Source organism: Eutrigla gurnardus (genome assembly GCF_963514095.1).
Source record: "Eutrigla gurnardus genome assembly, chromosome: 9".
Taxonomy (NCBI): Eukaryota; Metazoa; Chordata; class Actinopteri; order Perciformes; family Triglidae; genus Eutrigla; species Eutrigla gurnardus.
The window spans coordinates 11,942,842-11,963,158 of NC_139923.1; the positions used below are offsets into that span (position 1 = coordinate 11,942,842).

The 20,317-nt window shown below is 44.2% G+C and overlaps 1 protein-coding gene across 4 annotated transcripts in view; it reads left to right on the plus strand.

Moving 5' to 3' along the window:
* The window catches only part of reln (reelin), an 86,048-nt gene that overhangs the window by 31,424 nt on the left and 34,307 nt on the right, over positions 1 to 20,317 (plus strand). For all 4 annotated transcript variants that reach the window (XM_084017135.1, XM_084017137.1, XM_084017136.1 and 1 more), the window contains exons 3-4: positions 2,311 to 2,449; positions 13,881 to 13,951. In XM_084017135.1, the coding sequence (XP_083873261.1) occupies positions 2,311 to 2,449; positions 13,881 to 13,951 (210 nt within the window). The remainder of the gene's footprint in view (positions 1 to 2,310; positions 2,450 to 13,880; positions 13,952 to 20,317) is intronic.

The following is a 20,317-nucleotide window of genomic DNA, read 5'->3' on the forward strand; positions in this document are numbered from 1 at the left end:
AGTCCTATGAGCGAGTGATTACATCCCCGTGTGTTATTACACACCAGCAGCTCCTTCTCGATGTGAGAGGCTGCTTTCCTCGACGCCTCGTAAATCTGACACACGAGGCCACGCTCGTCGCACGCACTCAACGCCACAATACGTCGTTGTCAGGTGAAACATTTAAAACCGTGTAGCTTTGATGATTTACAGTTTGAAGTGGAGTTAAAAGTTTCCTCCACCTGATGAGAACATTTACAAGAAGAACCGTCACGAAGCCCGCAGGGGGAACAAATACATGCACGGTGCTCCATCTGAAAACAAGCTTGTTTTTCCTCGTTTTTTTCTATCCAGCAGCAATGATAAGTCTGTTTGTCCCATGGCACACACATACACACATAAACATAAATTTCACGCCACGGTGCAAACGAGCTCACACACACACACACACATACACACAAACAGCTGGCCGAGTTAGAAACATTTATTGTGCTGTATTTATGGATGCAATCTGTGGGGTCAAATTTATTACTGTCTGAAATGGGGCGGAATTATTTTCTCTTTTAAATAATTAGTTTTGAACCACACACACACACACACACGCACGCACACACAATCTTTCCGCATTGATTTACAAATTGATTCAGGGGATATTAAAGCTCCGATGTTATTAATCATCGCTGATTATGTTTTCAGGGAGCTGAGTAATGATGGAGGAGAGGAGAGGGGTGGAGAGGAGAGGATTGTGTTTGCAGGTTATAAAGAGCAGAGGCCGGCCAACCAGATCGCTGCAGCTTCATACGCAGATGGGACATCGCATGCATTTTTAAACCGGCTGAGTGTCTCCGCTCTTTGAGCAATGGATTATGTCGACTTAGTGTTGTGAAATTATAACAAATGGCCAGATTGCTGTCTGGGAGATGCACACTCATCTGTGCAAAGTTTGTGTTTGCTTTCGCAATAGTTACCGCACAGTTTGGACGCCAACGCTACGACGCCGTTTAGCCGCCAGTAAATTATTAAACCGGGGTCTGGATGCCTGCAGTGATTGATGAGTCCGGTGGCGTCCTGCCCTTGCCCTCTGTGATATGAAGGAAAGATTGTGTGACATGATGTCATTCCATCGGTGCAATCATAGCCAGACACAGACCGTCATTAATAAGAGCACCGTTATTTAGTGTCGGCTGACAGGGAGGGAGAGACGAAGGAGAGAGGAAAATAAATGATAAAAGGAGAGAGGGATACGCAAAGTAGAGATGGTGGATGAGAAGGGAGCCAGAGGCAGGAGGCAATGAAGAAGAAAATGAAAACTGTGCAGTAGATGTAAAAAAAAATCGGTAAAATGGCATGAAATCAAATGAGTGAGGGAAGAAATGAAAAGACAAAGAAGGGAGGATATGGTACAGGGATTAGGTGTGTACAGTAATGTGCTGGAGACATTGAGGTGTCAATCCTCTCATCTCACCTGTCCTTGTGACTCTGTGTTAAATCTATTGGCTGGTCACCTCATGCATTAGTTATGGAATGCTGATTTGTCTCTAAAAAGTCTAACTTTGTAAAGTATTGCCCTTTTTCGTGTGCTCTCACCAAATAAAGTTGCGGTATTTGAATTACGCATACACGGTGATATATTTCACTTTGCTGCAAATCATCTTGCGCAGAACACCAAATTTATTTGAATGCTACTTTCATTTCATTCCCGTGTAAGTCCAAATTGAACACACTTACTTGATATACATTTGGTAATCCTTCACAGAGAACATCATCATTGCTGTTTTATTATAGTGTAAGTACAGTGCAGCAAGTTTGCTGTTTGGGTACCGGTGAGAGTTTGCAACAAAATAAAAAAAACTTTTCATCCAAGAGACCATGAATCAAATATAATCACCTCATCCATGTTTTCTTAATTGTGTGGCTTTCTTATGATGTATCTATGAAGGCCGTTTGGGAGCCCATGAACGCACAGCGCTGGCATGTGACTATAAAAACACCATCTTCTAAATGGGCTTACCACACAATGATGATGTAGCTTTTACAAAGATAAAAGCAGACGTGACATTTACTGTGATGACTCCAACTTATAACATACATGATTTATATCTTTGTGAGTTGATTTTAAATACCGTAGTAAAATAAATGGGAAGCAGCTGCTACTTGGAATTCAGGGACAACAAAAACAATCTAAAAGACCAACGTTGGCTTTGGAATATGTTTCCAATGCTTTTCCTCATTTAATTATTGGATCACGCAAACATTTCAAATGGAGACTACGCCTGGTAGCTTTCTCCGTCTCTCTCAATTCATCTTCTTCTCCTCCTCCTCCTCCTCCAGGTGTGATGCCAGAGCGCCAGTTTGCTGGAACCCAGTTTGTTTGCAGTGTTGTCGCTTCCCATGTCAGCCACCAGCCCTCCACCAGCTTCAGCTTCGTGTGGATCGCCCCGCCGCCTGGCACCGGCTGCGTCAACTTCCTGTAAGTCGTGTGCCAGCGTATGTGTGTGAAAGAGACAGATGAGTAGGTGTGATGCACACTAGGACCTTTACAGCTGCCGCGTGTCCAAACCAGACACGGTAGAAGTCGTAAACTGTGAGACTGACACCAGTTGTGTGGCTGTGTGTGTGTGTGTGTGTGTGTCTGTGTCTGTTCCTGTGTGTGTGTGTGTGTGTGTGTGTGTGTGTGTGTGTGTGTGTCTGTCTGTGTGAATACCTTGGTTGACATGGCCTCTGCAGGGCAGGTGTGTGTGTGTGTGTGTGTGTGTGTGTGTGTGTGTGTGTGTGTGTGTGTGTGTGTGTGTGTGTGTGTGTGTGTGTGTGTGTGTGTGTGTGTCTGTGTCAATACCTTGGTTGACATGGCCTCTGCAGGGCAGGTGTGTGTGTGTATGTGTGTGTGTGTGTGTGTGTGTGTGTGTGTGTGTGTGTGTTTACCCTGCTAAGAATTAACGGAAATATCCCCATCCTCTCATTCAGTGGGCTTGGTTCGACTCCTCATTGGAAAATGTCTGAGTGGTTCAACAGATCCAATGTCCCCCGAGGATGGGTGTGACACAGAGACACACACACACACACACACACACACACACACACACACACACACACACACACACACACACACGTAGACGTGCGTTTTCGATACACTGCCCCCTACAGTCTGGGATATAAAGTATGTATGGGGTATATCGGCTGCAGCAAGGATTCTGCGTCAGCTTGCTACGTGCTGAAAGCATCACCGGGGCTGGCTGTGTTTCCCTGAAGCCTACATGGTTTTGATAACTCCAAGTAGGACATACATTTGACAACAGCCTGGGCTTCTCCAACTCCTCCTCTCTCTGTTTTTCCTTGCTCTTCATCATTTCTCCATCTCTATCCGTTGGAAACATCCTCTAACTGTCTTTCCCTCCGGTTGTGTTGGCTGGTGATTTACAGCCCCGTGCTCATCATCATTCAAAATGCAATTAGCAGCTGTTGCTGGAGAAGCGTAACTCCAGTAACTCTGCCTCATGCAAAGTCACGGCAGCATAGTGCCACATTATGAAGACATTTGAATATCTATACATTTCACAATGATCACACTTTTACATCTAAAGTGTGTTAAGATGGAATCTAAATAATAATTCAAATGCTTGGTTAGTCAAAGCAAATTGCAAACTAATCCCTCCTTTTTCTTTCTTTTTTTATAACCAGTAATCGTCCTTTAAAAACTTGAAAGACGTTGCGAATTACACATCAGTGTTTCATAGAAACTGCAACTAAATTAAACATTTTGGCAGTTCTCACAAAATTCACTCAATGAATTCCTGGAGGGACACGATAGACTATCAGGCGGAGACTTTTTATGGACAGACTGACAGAAAAGGATTCCGCTGGGGAATTTGCTGAAGTGGAGCTGCCATTTAGACAATATCCACCGAGCCAAACAGATTTACTGGCTTTTTTTGTCTGCCAGCAAACACATTTACTGCTGAGCGTGTGTCAGCTTATGAGGATTGTGTGTTTTCCTCGGTATTTGTGTGCCGTCCATGCGTGCGCTGTGTGTTTGCGTTTGAGTGTAAACCGCGGAGCAGCAGTGTGCCAGCGCTGATGACAGTGTGGCTGGCAGGGGGCCACGACTGTATGACAATAGGGGCCCCTGCAGCTGACCTTATCAAAGTCAGCCAGTCACACTCCAGCTGGCTGGAGACTGCTCCTTTCTCTCACACACACACACACACACACACACACGCACACACACACACACACACACTCTTACTGCACCCTGTTCCAGTTCACAGCTCCCATCTCCACCAGTATATCCTCAACTCCACAGCTTCAGTGACGTGGAATTCAACAGGCGAGGCCTTTGTGAACAGAGCAGGGCCACCTTAACTGCCACATCATTTTTATATCATCAGCAATGAATTGTCTGTATTATTAATCTCACGGTTGAGAACTGTCAGTTTCATTCTCTGTCATATTTTCTTCTTTTTTTTTTTTCATTATTTACTCACCCAAGAAGTTTTTATAGCAAATCTTCCAATAGCTTTTGAATTAAAACAAGGTAATACAAATAATGGGTGTAACAGAGATGACTGTACTAAATGTAAATAATTCAGTGTCCTGCCCATAGTATTACTATTATTGATACATGGACCGTTCTCCTCGGGCCGTGTCCATGAGCGTTTGAGTTAAAGGCACAGACGTACTATGTCCTTCACAGGGCTGGAGCTGGTCTGCCCGCTGCATTAATATGAGGCCTGTGAGCAGGTTTATGGGTGATATTGTGGGAGCGTCCCATGTAACAGATCACTAGCAGGAGTGTGATAGAGTGCAGTGACGTGGGTATACAGAAGAACTCATTTTCTGGGGGGCTGTAAATTGCCAAAGAGAAGGGGAGGCCTTGGAAAAGAGGAGGAGAGGAGAGAAGGTGGAGGAACGGGAAGGACACACACACACACACACACACACACACACACGTAAATAAACATCACATTATTCCAACTCAGAATAGTCGATCATCTCTGGTTCCACCGTCTTGAATAACAACAAGCTGCTTTTCTGTTTCACTGTAAATTTAATATGTTGGAGTTCTTTGTTAAACCATCCATCCATTGTCGACCACTTATCCTGTATTCAGGGTCGCGGGGGGGCTGGAGCCGATCCCAGCTGTCATTGGGAGAAGGCAGGGTACACAGGACGCCAGTCTATCACAGGGCCGACATGTAGAGACCATTCACGCTCACATTCACACCTACGGGCAATTTAGAGTCAACAATGAACCTATGTTTTTTGTTAAACGAATAACCATATTAAACATCATTAGTACATATGTAATTATTCATTTATATAATAAAAATAAGCAATAGATATGTGATCAGCCCTAATATGATTCACACTCAGAAGTAACACCTGCAGCTATCACAGTGAAGACAACGGCCAGGATCAAACTTTTTCTTGCACACGGAATATCCAAAACAAACTCATGCTTTAATGATTGCGTAAAACACTATTGTGCCCCACTTTTTATTCTCCTTGCTCAGACATGACAGTCCACACTGCACTGCTGCACTTAGCAGAGGTGAGAATGGGTAATAGCTTCCTCTGGCGAATGCAGAGATGCACTGGTGTGTCTCGTCCTTTCTTTGCCTTTATTCTGCTTCACTTACAGCCTCAAGGCAGTCAGTGTGTGTGTGTGTGTGTGTGTGAGCTGCAGTGTTTTGTCCTGTCTCCTTGTGGGACTAGGACGGTTACCTGGTGGAGATTGCTTTAATTACTGCATGTGATTCCTCTTCTCAAAGTGTTCCCCTGAGGAGACGGATGTCTGTGTATTTAATGGCACTCTGTTCCTTTGTCATCACATGCTGTGTGTGTGTGTGTGTGTGTGTGTGTGTGTGTGTGTGTGTGTGTGTGTGTGTGTGTGTGTGTGTGTGTGTGTGTGTGTGTGTGTGTGTGTGTGTGTGTGTGTGTGTGTGTGTGTGTGTGTGTGTGTGTGTGTATGCATTTGTCTGTCTTCTCTGACTATTTGTTCTTTTTCCACGTCTCTGCTACCTGCGGTTCCTCTGCGGTGATTGAAGCCACTTGTAGGAGGAATTAGGGGGGGAGGGAGTGAGGGAAGGGGAGGTGGGCGCTCAAACACTCTCTTGTCTTGTTAGCCGTAATTGAAAAGGAATAGTTCCTGTGCTGTAATTATACCGGCTGTTGTTGTGTTGTTGATACTGCCATCTGTTCAAAGTGGGCAGGTCTGCGTGAGCAAGAAGTTTGTCAGCACGCACACATATGCAAAGAACGGGGCTTCCTACAGCCCGCTGATGCGTGTGAACACAGCCTGGTTTTGTAGAAAGCTCTGAGCCAACTTGACTCCACGTGCCTTAATGACGTTGGCCGCCGCCATTCATGCTGCTAATAATTCAGAACCCACAAGCTAGAGATAATTTAGGGCCCTGAAAACAGCAGATATTCATACTCTCAGCTTCAGGTGCATGTGGCCTTTTTGGAAAAATGTCAATTCAATTATAAATAATGCCATCAATAAACGTTTGGGTTGATCTTTCCATTTTGTGAAAATAATGTGTCCCTAAGCTCATCCAATCTGGTGATTCCAACAGGCAGGATGATAGATAGATTGCTGTATTAATCAGAGGTCAAAGGTCAAAGTTCAGACATCAGGCTGACGTCTGACCTATATCGCAGCACCTAATTTCTCCTGGTATTAGTCTTCTCCATTGATTTCCTATTATTCAAGTCCATCTTTGGGTCTGTTTTAACATAAAATCACCGGTTAATGAGCTTTCCTCATCATTAAAGCTCCAGCGTTGCCTGTGGCTGTATGACGGACCCACCGGAGACGCCGGGACAAGGGGACGTGAAGGATCGGTTCAAGGCAATCACATTTTTTGGCATTGCAGATGTAGAAATATGGGGTGGAAATGTGAAGCATGACAGAGCACATAAATCCCATCCACCTTTTTTCCCTCCGCAAACCGACCAGGGCTGCAAATATGACACAGCCCACCCATATAATTCCAATTTTCATATATCAAGCGCATATAAGACAGCAACTCTTATATCTCTTATACTCTTGTAACCTTTCTTAAACTTATGAATTGTGTCAGAATTTCTCAGTGAATCAGACTTTTAGAAGCAACCCCCTGCACTCCTCAACAGATCACAATGAGGACTCCTGTTGCCGTTCACCCTAAAGGTCCCTGCATCCATGATATTGTCTTATTTCCCCAGGGACGGCCCATGACCCCCTGAAATTCTATACATACACCTGTGTACACAGAGACACACATGTTCACACATGCATACACATCAGTGTTCTGATCAATACCGCCACAAATTGTCCACATCACAGCTGTGCTGCACCCACATCACACACTCTCATCAGGAGGTCACGTCCCAGCAGGTGGGACGGTGACCCCCTTATCAATTTTAAATGAAATAGAGCGTGGAGACTGGGGGTCCTGATTATGAATGCAGCAAAATGAACCATGCTTAGGGCAGAGGGGGTCTGCTCCTCCAGATGTGTTTTGCGAGGAATGATTGGTTCACATTCTGTTCCTGCAAATGTGCTCAGATGTGACCGACGAGATGAATTACAGGCACGACTTGTTGCGGGGATTCATCTCTCCGTTGTTCACTCTGAGATTCGTCTCCGTCTCCCCCCCTTGTCCTAGTCTGACCCTCACTGACAAAGTGAGGAGGGAGACAAAGGTTTTTTTAAATTTTCCAGATTTTTTTAAGTCATTGTTGAAGACTAAATCAACAGCAGAGGATCACCAGCTCTTTTTTTATAACCAGCCCTTTCTTCCTCACATATTTACTCCTAACTGCTGTTGTTTTCCTAATCCCCCTAATTATTACTCGCTAACGGTAGTCAAGGTCAATTGCTCTTCTCCTGTAAACTGAGCAGTAACTGTGCTTCTTCTGGCTGTATTCGGAGCCGTAACTCTCTACGACCCTGTGCTAACAAGCAGGTAATTTGCCAAACAACTCCCAAATTCCTCCTCTGTGGAGCTTCATTAAATTTGCATGTTCTCCAAGAGCCCTTTTCAATTAATTAATTTAGGGGCAGAGGGAGGGGTAGGGGGGATAGGGGGGGTGAAATAATGTGATTCCACAAAGCCAGCCACACCTCCTGATTGGTATGAAAATATCAAGGCTGGGTTGAAATCAGGAAACTCCTTCACATTTCATCAAACCTCCTCCGTGATCAGTGTTCCCTGTTGTCTGCGTCTCTCATACGGACTTCACTGCTCATGTTTCCCTCCACTCTTTTCCTCTGTTGTCCTTGATTGCTGTGCCATAACCACAGCTGGTCCTAAGATAAATCAACCAATTAGGGTGTATTATTTTAAGGGCTAGGTCCAAATGCACCAAATCAGTGCCGGTGACTGGAACTGCACCCCACTGAAACTCCTCATATTAATCACGATTACCAACAAGCCGAGTGAGCTGGGAGAGAAAATGGGCTTTTAATTGGGATTTGAGGAGAACGGGAAGGGAGAGTCGTCTATCTAGGGAAGACGAGCCAGGCAGCGTGTGTGTTCTCCACCCTCGGATGTAACAGCTCGTGCAGAGAGAATATTTTTAATTTAATTTTTTTAACCAGAATTGTGTAAAAACTGTTACAAAAAGTTTGTTTGTGGTCAATATTCACTGGATACGTCTAAGATAACAGATGCTATATTAAACTGTGTGTATATGGCTTAAGGGTACGTGTGTGTGTGTGTGTGTGTGTGTGTGTGGGGGGGGGGGGGGGGGGGCACGGACCTGTCAAGCGGGCTCCTGAGGGATACTTATGGCCGACAGCAACATGTAATCTAACATGGAAGACATGCTTGGTAATTACCCACTCCAGGCCCTTTTGGGAGCTCTTTGAGTGACAGCCTGTCCATCTGCATACATGTTAAAGCTTGTATGTGGTTTGAGTGTGTGTGTGTGTGTGTGTGTGTGTGTGTGTGTGTGTGTGTGTGTGTGTGTGTGTGTGTGTGTGTGTGTGTGTGTGTGTGTGTGTGTGTCCTTGAGTGTATATCTCTGCCTTTCCTACTTGCTATTTGAGAGCAGATTGTGGACTTTGAAAGACAAGGCCGTCTAACCCCCATCTCTATCTCCACTGACCATATCCCAACCCCCCTCCTCTCCCTTCCCCCTTCATTCATCCACATCTCTCACTCAATCCTCCTCTGTTTCTTCACCTTCCTCAGTCCCTCCCTTGTTCCCGGCTCCCAGATTGGCTCCTCTACACTAATGAGAGGGTAGAGGATGACACTTATTTTCACAAGATGAATGATCCCTCGTTTGAATCAGAGTATAAAAAAAAGAAATAACACCAACACGTTTAGGCCCTTAATTGCTTTTCCCCCCCCAAAGAAAGTAAAATTAACATTTAGATGTTCAATAAATGTATCAATGTTCGTGTGTGTGTGTGTGTGTGTGTGTGTGTGTGTGTGTGTGTGTGTGTGGGGGGGGGGGGGGGGGGTCCCAGAGTAGAGACGGTAATGAGAGACACTCGCTGAGGAGCTGCTGGAGTGTGACGGCAGGACAGACGCTGGCGTCGCGCTGTGCCGATCACACACTCGCCGGCTCAGACTAAATGCCCTCTCCTGGCTACTGTTTTAATGACATACGCGTTATTAAGTCACACATAGTCAGACCACACACACACACACACACACACACACACACACACACACACACTTTCAAAGGAAAAGCACTTTCCCACTACTTTCTCTGTCATTGTGTAGTGGATGCCTTTGTATTAATTTGAGGGAAAGACAACAACATCATTAGAAACAGAGTGTGCTTCTGAAACTTTTAATTGCATTTTTCTTTTTTTAAACTCTGACAATTTTTAGTTTTTTACTTGAGCCTTCTTTTTACTCCACTGCATTTATTGCTTTTCAGATTAACTTAACCATTCATTCATTCATTCATTTTACCAACAACATATTGTTTATTTCAAATTGAATAGGCTACATTGTTATAAATGAAACCCAACATTTACAAAATAGGTAAAACTAGCTCCACCTCAATCATTTTTTTTTTAAATTAACCCTTTTAACAATTTTGTTCATGACAATTTTGCCCTGAAATGCAGTACTTTTACTGGAGTATTTGCATCATTTGGTAAGGTTTAATGCCACTGATGGGAGTTTTACATCATGTCGACTGTGTGTGTGTGTGTGTGTGTGTGTGTGTGTGTGTGTGTGTGTGTGTGTGTGTGTGTGTGTGTGTGTGTGTGTGTGTGTGTGTGTGTTGTGTGGTCTGACTATGTGTGACATAATAACGTGCATGTTCAGTGTGTGTAAATGAGCTCCAGGTGAGATGTGCTCTTTGAGAGCGCCCGCTGTCCCGTGGCTCTTAACAGAATCTGTTTAGTGAACTTGAGCTGCGACTGTGTTTAGTAAATATTTAAGGGCCTTGTTTCTACATCCTCACCCGCTGTTTCGTTGTGCGCCATCTTTTATTCATAAATACCAAACTCAAATTAGTTTCCACCGTATTCTGAAATATGAGTGTAATTAAGTGTGTTTTCTCCCCGACTCCACAAAGCCACAAGAGCTCTTTACTAATTGATGAGCGGCCCGTTCATTATTCATGACCTGAGATGAACATGTAAATGCCTTGGCACCCATAAAAGGCCCGAGTCTGCGTGGTGGGAAGAGTTAGGAGGCAGCATCCTCCTGGAATGAAGCAGGAGAAGGAGAAAGTCACCCACTTCATTGTGTTTGCCTCATATAATTGAGCTTTTTTTAAATCCTCTCCATGGCATCCATGAAATATTGACTGGGTGTGGCACAGCACATACGTACACACATCCAACTGTCTGGATCACTTTGACAGTGCATTTGAAATGAGAGTGACGGCTCTACTTCATGTATTTGATTCAGATAAAAGGAAATGTTGTGTCTCGCTTCTGGATCCTGGGAATACCCTGAACACTAAACCACCAATGTGAGGCTCAGAAGTGCGTCCTTACATGGCAGAGACCGGGAAAACGGGCCTTTCATTTCCACAAGAGCTGCTTGAAGGGACCTTCTCCCTGTATGTGGGTGGCACACACAGTGTGTGTTTTAGTGTGAGCCTGCTTCAAGCCACGGATGAGGTTCATAATTAAAAGCATAGTGAAATTACAACATTAGTTTTTTGCGTGCCAGACGGATGAGACTCCAACTGCTCCCCTTTATGGTCAACACTACAAGCAGGCATTCAAGAAACACGTCATGTTGGCAATCCTCTTTGTCAGTCCCCTTCCAAGTTTCCTCTGTGTACTATGTGGGGAAAATGCAGGTTATACTGTCAAAGGATTGTACGGTTTTGAGTAGCAATCTAAAAATATAGTGTTGAAGACTACAATGAGCTACAACTTCTTGAAATAACTCCCAATAACTCATTTTGAGGACCCCCAGAAAATTGTGGTTTCTTCCAGACTTTTTCCACCACAATCTCCAATGTGTCCGAGTTATGGACTTTTATTTTTATGACTTTATTTTATTACGATAATCCACTGTTTTTAGACATAATACCTTCTTTAATATTATTTCAATTCATGAATTATTATTATTATTTTTATTTTTATTAATATTAGTAGTAGTAGTGTTGTGATTATTATTATTATTGGAAGGAATGACAGACTTCACTTCATTAAATGTTCAGTCGTTAAATAATCCTGCTATTGCAAATGAGAGCAGATCTTTCTTCGTGGCCACAGTAGAGACGAGCATGTCTCTGTCTGTAAAAGATCCCACGACACTGCCATTTTTCAAGATCTCTCACTTTCAAATGAATAATTAATTTCATGGAAGGAAATTCATATTGCATTCCATACATTCAGCACGCAACATACAGTTACATTTACACTGGCACGCAACAGCGCAGTGTGACAGTGCAGGAAACTGATGCTATTGGACGATATTTGGTTACCCATACTCTACACTGTGTGCACAATTATAGGGCAAGTTGAATTTTTGAGGATTCATTCTATTATTGAACAACTACAGTGCTCTCGGTCGATCCACAATATAATAAACCTCAAACCTGAATAAGAAAGTAAAAGTGAGGTTTTGACTGTTTGCAGAATTATTATGCAACAAAACTTTTTCCCATCTCACTTATTTATTTCCATCTGTTAAAGTGACAATAACAAAACAACAACTCAAAATGTAAAAAAAATAACAGTGACCCATATCGCCACCCTTCTTTTCAATAATAGTCATAAGCCTTCCATTCATAGAATCTGTCAGTTTCTTGATCTGTTGACGATCAACTTTTTATGCAGCAGCAACCACGGCCTCCCAGACATTGTTCAGAGAGGTGGACCGCCTTCCTTCACTGTAAATCCCCCATTTAAGAACGCCCACAAGTTTCAATAGGGTTTAGTCATTATTCTCTCATCTTTGAGGCCTTTACTGGCTAACCTTTTCCCTGTATCACTGCTGGAAGAAAGTGTCTTAGCCAGTAGGTTTGGGAGTTGATTTTGAGTCCATCTTCAACCCAAAAACATCCAACTGGCTCATCTTTAATAATCCCAGCCCGTACCAGTACCTCACCTCCACCTCGCTGAGTCGCAGTGGAGCGATGTGCCCGTTACTGATCCATCCGTCTGGTCTGTCAAGAGTCACTCTCATCCCATCAGTCCATAAAACCTTTAAAAATCTGTCTTCAGATCTTCTTGGCCCAGTGTTGACGTTTCAACGTCTTGTTCAGTGCTTGGGTTTCAGCCTTCCCCACCTTGGCCATGTCTCTGAGCACTGAACACAGTGTACTTCTGGGCTCCAGGTAGGTCCGTTCTGGAAGAGGACATCACTGGATGATAATGGCTTCCTGGTAGCTTAATGTTTGATTCTTCTCAAATCTTTGGCAGTTAATTTGCGTCTTTTTTTTCTCAACACGTTTCTTGTGACCCTGTTACCTATTTGCAACTAAACGTTTGATTGTTCTGTGATCACCCAATATCTATGTAAGAGTGATGCATCCCTCTGAGATACTTTTTTAAATTTTTGACTTTTCAGAGTCAATTAAATCTCTTTTTTGACCCATTTTGCGGAGGAAAAGAAGCTGCCTAATAATTGTTCACACCTTGATATAATGTGTTGATCTCCTTAGGCCACACCCTCCCTCATTACACAAATACACATCACCTGATATGCTTGAATCCAATAAGCATTCAAGTTTGTTCAGCTTAGAGTTGGAAAATATGCATAAAAAATGCACATATGGTCAAAATACTCACTTGCCTAATAATTGTGTATTTTATATTCTTATGACCATAAAAATGTTCCTGTCAATACCTGGATAATTAAATGGCATAGATCCTCAATGCGGTCATAATAACAAGACCTCCTTCTGTTTACTGCTGATGAACAAGATTAGGTTAGTAGGGTCTATGATTCCAATTCAGATGTGGATGTTTGTAAAAGGATTGAGTGTTCTCATATATAATAACTATGTCCTTATTATGGGAGAACATTTGTTTTAATATTGCTGCTATGCAAGTTGCTTATGAAAAGAATAAGAATCCATAGAATACAATTATAGATCCACAGGAAGTTAAAATGTTGATGTTGTGTCATAACTAAACTTAATGTTAATGATGGTATGGAACACTTTTAGAATATAACTTCATGTTAAAATGTTGCTGTTCCCCGGCCCAGCTCATTGTTTCTGATATTAGACCACAGGTGTAGATGTAGCCTCAGATGAGCACGTTTTGTCTTGTTTTTACATCAACGTCGCATCATAATGATCTTCAGAAAGTGTCCTCTTTTATGAAGGATGCTTTAACACATTTAGCTTGAGTGGTAAATGATGCCATCTGTGCTGGATTGATCTTCATATATTAAGGACAGACCAGTTAACTTTCTCCTGAGTGCTGTTTGTGTTAATGCTCTTTTTCTCCTTCTCCTCCTCTCCCTTGTTTGTCTCAGAGCTACAGCAACACATCGGGGACAAATCATTTTCAAGGATGCTCTGGCCCAACAGCTCTGTGAGCAAGGAGGTGAGTAGCATCAGCAGACACACACACACACACACACACACACACACACACACACACACTGCTCTTCCCTCTTTATGACAGAAACGCGCATATAATGCACTTGCTGGCAGATATTCATGAACATGACATGAATGTTGAAGCACGCCTGTGCACCTATATATTACATACCATACCCCCTCCTCACTTCCCATTACTGTCCATCATATGTGCAGATCGTCAGCATATGGATGACAAATATGGTCGATCCGCTGCTTCTTCTTGACAGAAGCATTGCAGCACTTCCTGGCTCTCTTTCTTTCTAATGATGCAGCCAGAGCAAAAGATATTTGGATGTCCTATATTGCCAGCTTAATTTCAGCTTATGCTAAACTCTGCCCCCCCCCCCCCCTCTCCCCCCCCTCCCCTCTCTCTCTCTCTCTCTCTCTCTCTCTCTCTCTCTCTCTCTCTCTCTCTCTCTCTCTCTTCTCGCTCTCTCTCTCTCTGCCGGAGATTTACACTTTATGGCCGACACTTCTCACATCCACTTTCTGTGACAGCCTTAAGTAGCTATTGACAGACAGTGCAGTCCCACTCTGCATGCTGAGTGTGTATAATTGCTTGTTTACAGGAGAGAAGCCTCCTCCTCACTCAAGAACTCCTCCTTGGAGATCAAATGTGACTCTAATGCTGAAAGTGGAGAAGTGCGCTAACTCCCGCTAGGGTCTTTTTCGCTAACTTTCAGGGGGGTAACAACAACATTTCAGGTTTAAAATATACTTAGTCTTTATACAGAGATTATTAGAAGTATGTCCCTCAGCAGGTCATTGGGGACACTACTCAACTGCATGGCGCCGTGCCACTTGAAGATGACGCTCAGAGCCCTGGAAGGGTGACAGAGTCAGAGTGACATGGCTCTCCTCCTCTGTTTCGTTGGCTAAGAGCTCATCCTCTCACCACCTCTGACACACTGCCCCAGTCGTCTCCCTCTGCAAATGAAGTATCTGCAGCCAGCAACAGGCAGTTAGTTGTTCGGTGCCAAGACCCCCTCGCACAAACACACAAGCTGGGAAGCCGAGATTGAGACCTTACAAGGTCTCGGAGGGGACAAGTTGGGAATGGCAGCAAACTGAGAAACTGAAAGTTAGGTATTATTTGTGTAGTCTGCAGAGACAATGTACAGGTATGAGAGGTGGGAGGGACACATGCATGGGTTTCTGCACACATGAGAAAGTTAGTTTGTCCTCCTTACACAACCATAAAATGGAACATTAGTACATTTTTCTTTGGCCAAAAGGCTATATTACATGAACTGCCTCCTTATTTATGTCCTCTACTAAACATGCAGACAGATTATGTACACCATTCCTCAAACTCACATCATTGTTTTGCACTTATAGACATGCAAGATTTTGTTACTTTTCTTGTGATATTATGTGTGAAACATTCAGGTTGAACCTCAATGGGACTATCCTGGATAATAAAGGCAAAATCAATGTAAAATAGGTGCACAATCTGAGTTATATGCCATATAAGCCATAAATTACTTGTCAGTAATGACCATTTCTGTCTAATTGGTGAAGGACAGATGGGAGGATAGAAGGACAAAGATGGTGGGATGAAGAGATAATAATAAATTATTACTACCTTCAAACTTGAAGGTCATAAATTGCAGGTGACATTGAGTGTTGGGGAGAGGTAGTGGGGCGATTAAACATCATTAACAAAGGAAAAGTGGAGAAAGAGGGGATGTGAGCGGGAGGCCGACCTTGTTGTGGGCTAATTCCTTTGGCGGCCAATAATGCGATGCTCTTTCTGTTGCTGAACTACGCCAGGAAATCTAAATTACAAATGTGAAATTTACATCCCGTTGGCAACAGAAGGCGAAAGGAGACAGAGGAAGAACGAGAGAGAGGAGGGAACAAAAACGGAAACAGGTCTGATCGTTTCTGGTTGTGGATTGTATGAACACAGACGAGCATCAGTTTCTCTGATCCGCTAATTCACCGTAGTCGCCTCCTCTTCCATTTCCAAACTAAAACCTGCAACTTCAAAAGAGCTATACAGATTACAAAAACCATGAAACTGGAACGTGCATCAAACTTGTTTGACTTCAATGTGTATTGTCTTAGTTCCCTCAGCAATGCCAGACTTACCAGAGCGGGTGATGCAGAGGCCTGTAGACTTTTCCCTTCCGGCGGGATCAAATAGGCTCCTGTCCCAAATTCCCGCCGCAGAGAGAGTGTGCAAGCTGCTTTGAGCAAAGTTACTTCAAATCTAGGCATTAGCATTCAAAGTGGAATAAAAGATACGGGGCCAGCTCAAGCCACTTCAGAAGTTCATATGCTTAAGACTCAGGCTTTGAAGAGCTGGAGAAATGAAAGCTATCTAAAGCAGGGTTATGATCCATGGAGGAGAGGGAGGGAAGGCGGGAAAAGAGAAAGGGAAGGGATGGAGAGGGAGAAACAGGGCCGGCTGCTCGAAGAAGAAGGCAATCAGGGCTGATCGGCCAGGGTGAAGACTTTAAGAACAAATGGGCAGATTAGCCGGGGAGATAGAAAGAGAAGGTGACATTGGAGCGTCAATTTGAGCTTAGCATGATAAAGCGAGGGATATGAATTCTCATGTAAATAAGAGATTTATGGATAGAGAAGGAGGAGAGGTATAAGCCTTTAACTGGAGGTGGTACGTCTGACATTCCTAGTGACAGAAAGCCTCATGGAGACAGTTCACAGAGAGGTGTTGGTTGCAATGTTTCCACTCCGGTGCCACTAAAAGCCTGGTGAGACTAAATCAACAGCTACATTTGAATGTGTGTGTGTGAAATGATCTGTGTAGCAGTGTCGGAGGCTGCCTGGCCCCAGACACCTATATGCTCTCACAGCACCCGTCTTCATCACATCCCTTCATTCAGTGTTCAATTCATGCCTCCAACTTCTCTCCCAGTTTGCGACGATCGACGTCCCATTACTTTATTCAACAACCAACACGAACAAATATTGTGTTGTGGAGCCAGAAGACAAACCTAATGAGAGTCTGACAAATACTGCTGCAACCAAATGAAATGCACCGAACAACGGAGACGTCCGCGGCACCAATCAGTACGTCGCTGAAGTGTTTGGACAGGCTCTTAGAGATGCTTTAAAGCATGATGCGGCAAAAATGGAAATTACCGCCACACTTTTAAACAACTGCAAGTATACAAACTGACAGACTGAATGATGAAACAGGAGTACTTTTCCACTCCTGCTGAGCGACCACAACAAGACTGAAGTCCATATGAGAGGAGGGTGGAGAATGAGGGGTGGGCTAGGAAAGGGTGCTCGGCACTAGAGGATGTTCGATGGCGCTGCAGGCCGTCCATCAGCTCTATCTCCTGACAGCAGGGCCAGCAATCCCTGCTTGCTACCCAGCATCGCCAGGTCCTCTCATTTCCAGCAGAGGAATAAATCAGGTCTTTATGGGCCTGGCCGAGTGCACCGCACCCCAGATGGATTATTAAAGGGACATATAACTCAAAGGCGCCGCCGCCGCTCCTTGAGGAACGCCTGATCACAGCCCCAACAGCGGAGGGACGAGTGGCCTCCCCTCCACCACCTCCTCACCACCTCCCCGGTCTGCCAGCCAGTCTGCTCGCCTTGGTGAATGCCGGCTCGCCTGCCATCTCTCATCGTTCACCAGCAAGGAACGTTGAGACCTAGCCATCTAGTCTATCTCTTCCCCTCTCCACGTCTCCACTAGCCCTCTTTTCTCCAGTTTGTCCTCCTTTCTCTCATCCCAATCTTCTCTTTTGTTCTTTCACATTTTTTTGTTTGTGTGATTTTTGTCAGAATTACCTTAACACCATGACGGCAAGAAGATGTTTGCCAAGGAGAAACACAAAAAGCCCAAACCGCATGCTAAATAAGCCCGTCCTCATTTTTTGAATGGACTTTCTTAATTCTCACTATTGTGAAGTAATCTCATCTTTACGTCGGATTCCACCTTCACTTAAAAACACAGCTAGAGACGGTAAAAAAGAGATTACAAAACAATGTCGGTGAGTCTTTCTTCTTTGTTGGTCTCCTATCCTCTTACCTATGATTATAGTAATGATGCCAATTGAAGCCCACACAAAGCTGAGTGGAGTGAAGTGGCTGCTACCTGACCTTTTGAGAACCATTTCTTTCTAGTCACCGCAAAAAGGAAAAAATAACAACAGCATCCCTGCGTCCTGGTGAGTTAATAATTGCATCCGCCAGTTAGACGGAACCAGCTCGACTTCAAACGCGGTTCACGTCGTCAAGGATGTGAGTCAGACGAAGGGAGGGGAAAAAGAGCTGAAATGAGAGGAGAACAAGGGAGACTGGAGGTGTGGGTGCAGTTTACAGGGTGGGGAGAAAGAGGGGAGATTAGAGCTGGCAGAGGGGGGAGAAGAGGGGGTGAAGGTTTAACATGACTTGTGCCCTGTGCTCTTTGTGCCGAGATGTCTGCCAAAGCTTATGCTCCCCCCCCCACCTTGTATCACCCCAACCCTTCTCATCAGCACCCATCCAGTGTAGTTTAATGAGAATCCCCTCCTGTTTTTGTTGCTCTTGTTTACACGTGTGCATATGTGTGCATGTGCATAGCAGCGAAATAGCAGAGAGGGTTGGTTGGGTCAGCTGTGTGTGTGTCTGTGTGTGTGTGTGTGTGTGTGTGTGTGTGTGTGTGTGTGTGTCCCTCTGCCTGCCTGTCAGTATAAGCCCTGGCCAGGGAGATACAGGCATTAGCAGAGATGAGCTGCAAATAGAGGAGGCAGTAATTGAAGTCTTTAAGAAAGTGAGAGGGGATTAATCCAAGTGAAATGAGCGCCACTGTCTGCTCCCGATGTGCAGAGGGTTAGGCAGAGAGAGAGAGAGACAGAATGGGTGCGGATGAAGGGGTTGGGGGGGGGGGAGAGATTGTGAGAGAGAGACAGCAGGAGAGCTTGATGAAGCATGGAGAAAGAAAACTGTAAATGAGGCCTTTTTGGAAGCTTGAAGGGATTATCCACCCCAAAAAAAAATCTTTTGGGCCTTTCTCCAGCCAAATGGCCTCACTAGAAAGACTGAGAGAGATTTAGAAGGGTTTGTTTAAGAGAGACTGTAGAGAGCCGAATATCAACCAAGCATTTATTACTGAATGTCAGTTTGAGAGGGTGGATTACCAGGAATCGGGGTTTTAGCGCACGCTCTCGGGGTTGAATATGTAAAATGAACACATACTCATGTAATCTGAGCAAACAACATATGTTATTTTTTATTACGGTACAGCAAACATGAGAGGGTTGCACATGTCGGGTTTGATAGCTCCTCTAAACATGTTTTTAATCAGCCCACATGGGAGACGGAGCGGGAGGAAGAAGGCCTTTTATCGGCTTTTAATGGTCTTCATGGTGGAGCCCGAGCTCCAGCTGTGGAGCGGAGCATCAGGGCCCGACAGAGCGGCAGCCACCGAACCGCCCTGCTCCGTCACACAGGCCACTAAGACTCCAGCTTCTACAGTCAGCAAGAAACTTTACCAGTAAATCCATTTCTAAGTAACATTTGGATCCAATGGAAATAAATTAAGGTTTGAGCTCCGAATAAAGACATGTGCAGAGTTATGATAGTAAGAAACCCCCTTTTTCTTCTTCTTTTTTTTGATAATCCCTCCTCTCTTAATTCAGGTTCTGTTGTTTATGTGGAGTTTTAGGTGGGCTCTCTCAAAAGTAAGCCCCTCTTTCAAAGGAATTTTTAAACTGCCGTTTATCGTACGGTTTGAAAGTCTTGAGTGAGTTGAAGCGAAACTTTGAACGAGTCCTCGCTGTGTTATCTCAGTGTGTTTTATCAGGTGGGCAGGCTCATCCTGGATGGAGAATACTGTGGCAGATTATCCTTCTCTTCTGTCTGGAGTAAGGCTGTCTTTTTTTAAAAAAGGCCACATATTAGAGCGGAGGAAAGAAGCTCAAAGGGATTGAAGGGTGACATGTTCACTTAAAGCCAATGTGCCACTCCACAGAGACTGATCACGAAAGGTTCAAATTCTCAAAAACTCCAGGAAGGTGCTCAACAAGATAAAACAAGGTACTCCAGTGGCTGAATGCTAAATAACAGGGAGGTTCTCATGTTGCGTCCCACCCATACTCGGCAACTTTATGGTATTGCAGATTGTGAAGATTGTATAAAGTTTTCTCAGTGATTGAGTTGGAGCCCGCATGTTTTTTCAAACTCATATTTGTGATTCATTAAATCTTAACCCCAACCCCCCCACATCCCCCTCCCTCCTCTCAGAGCTATTTATCCCCTGGGAGAGATTGATGGTGGAGCATGTTAGCAAGGCAGTGGCCACAGATTACAGCACATAGGCGCCTCTGGGGTGGATGACGGTTAATTGGCATTGAACCGTTAA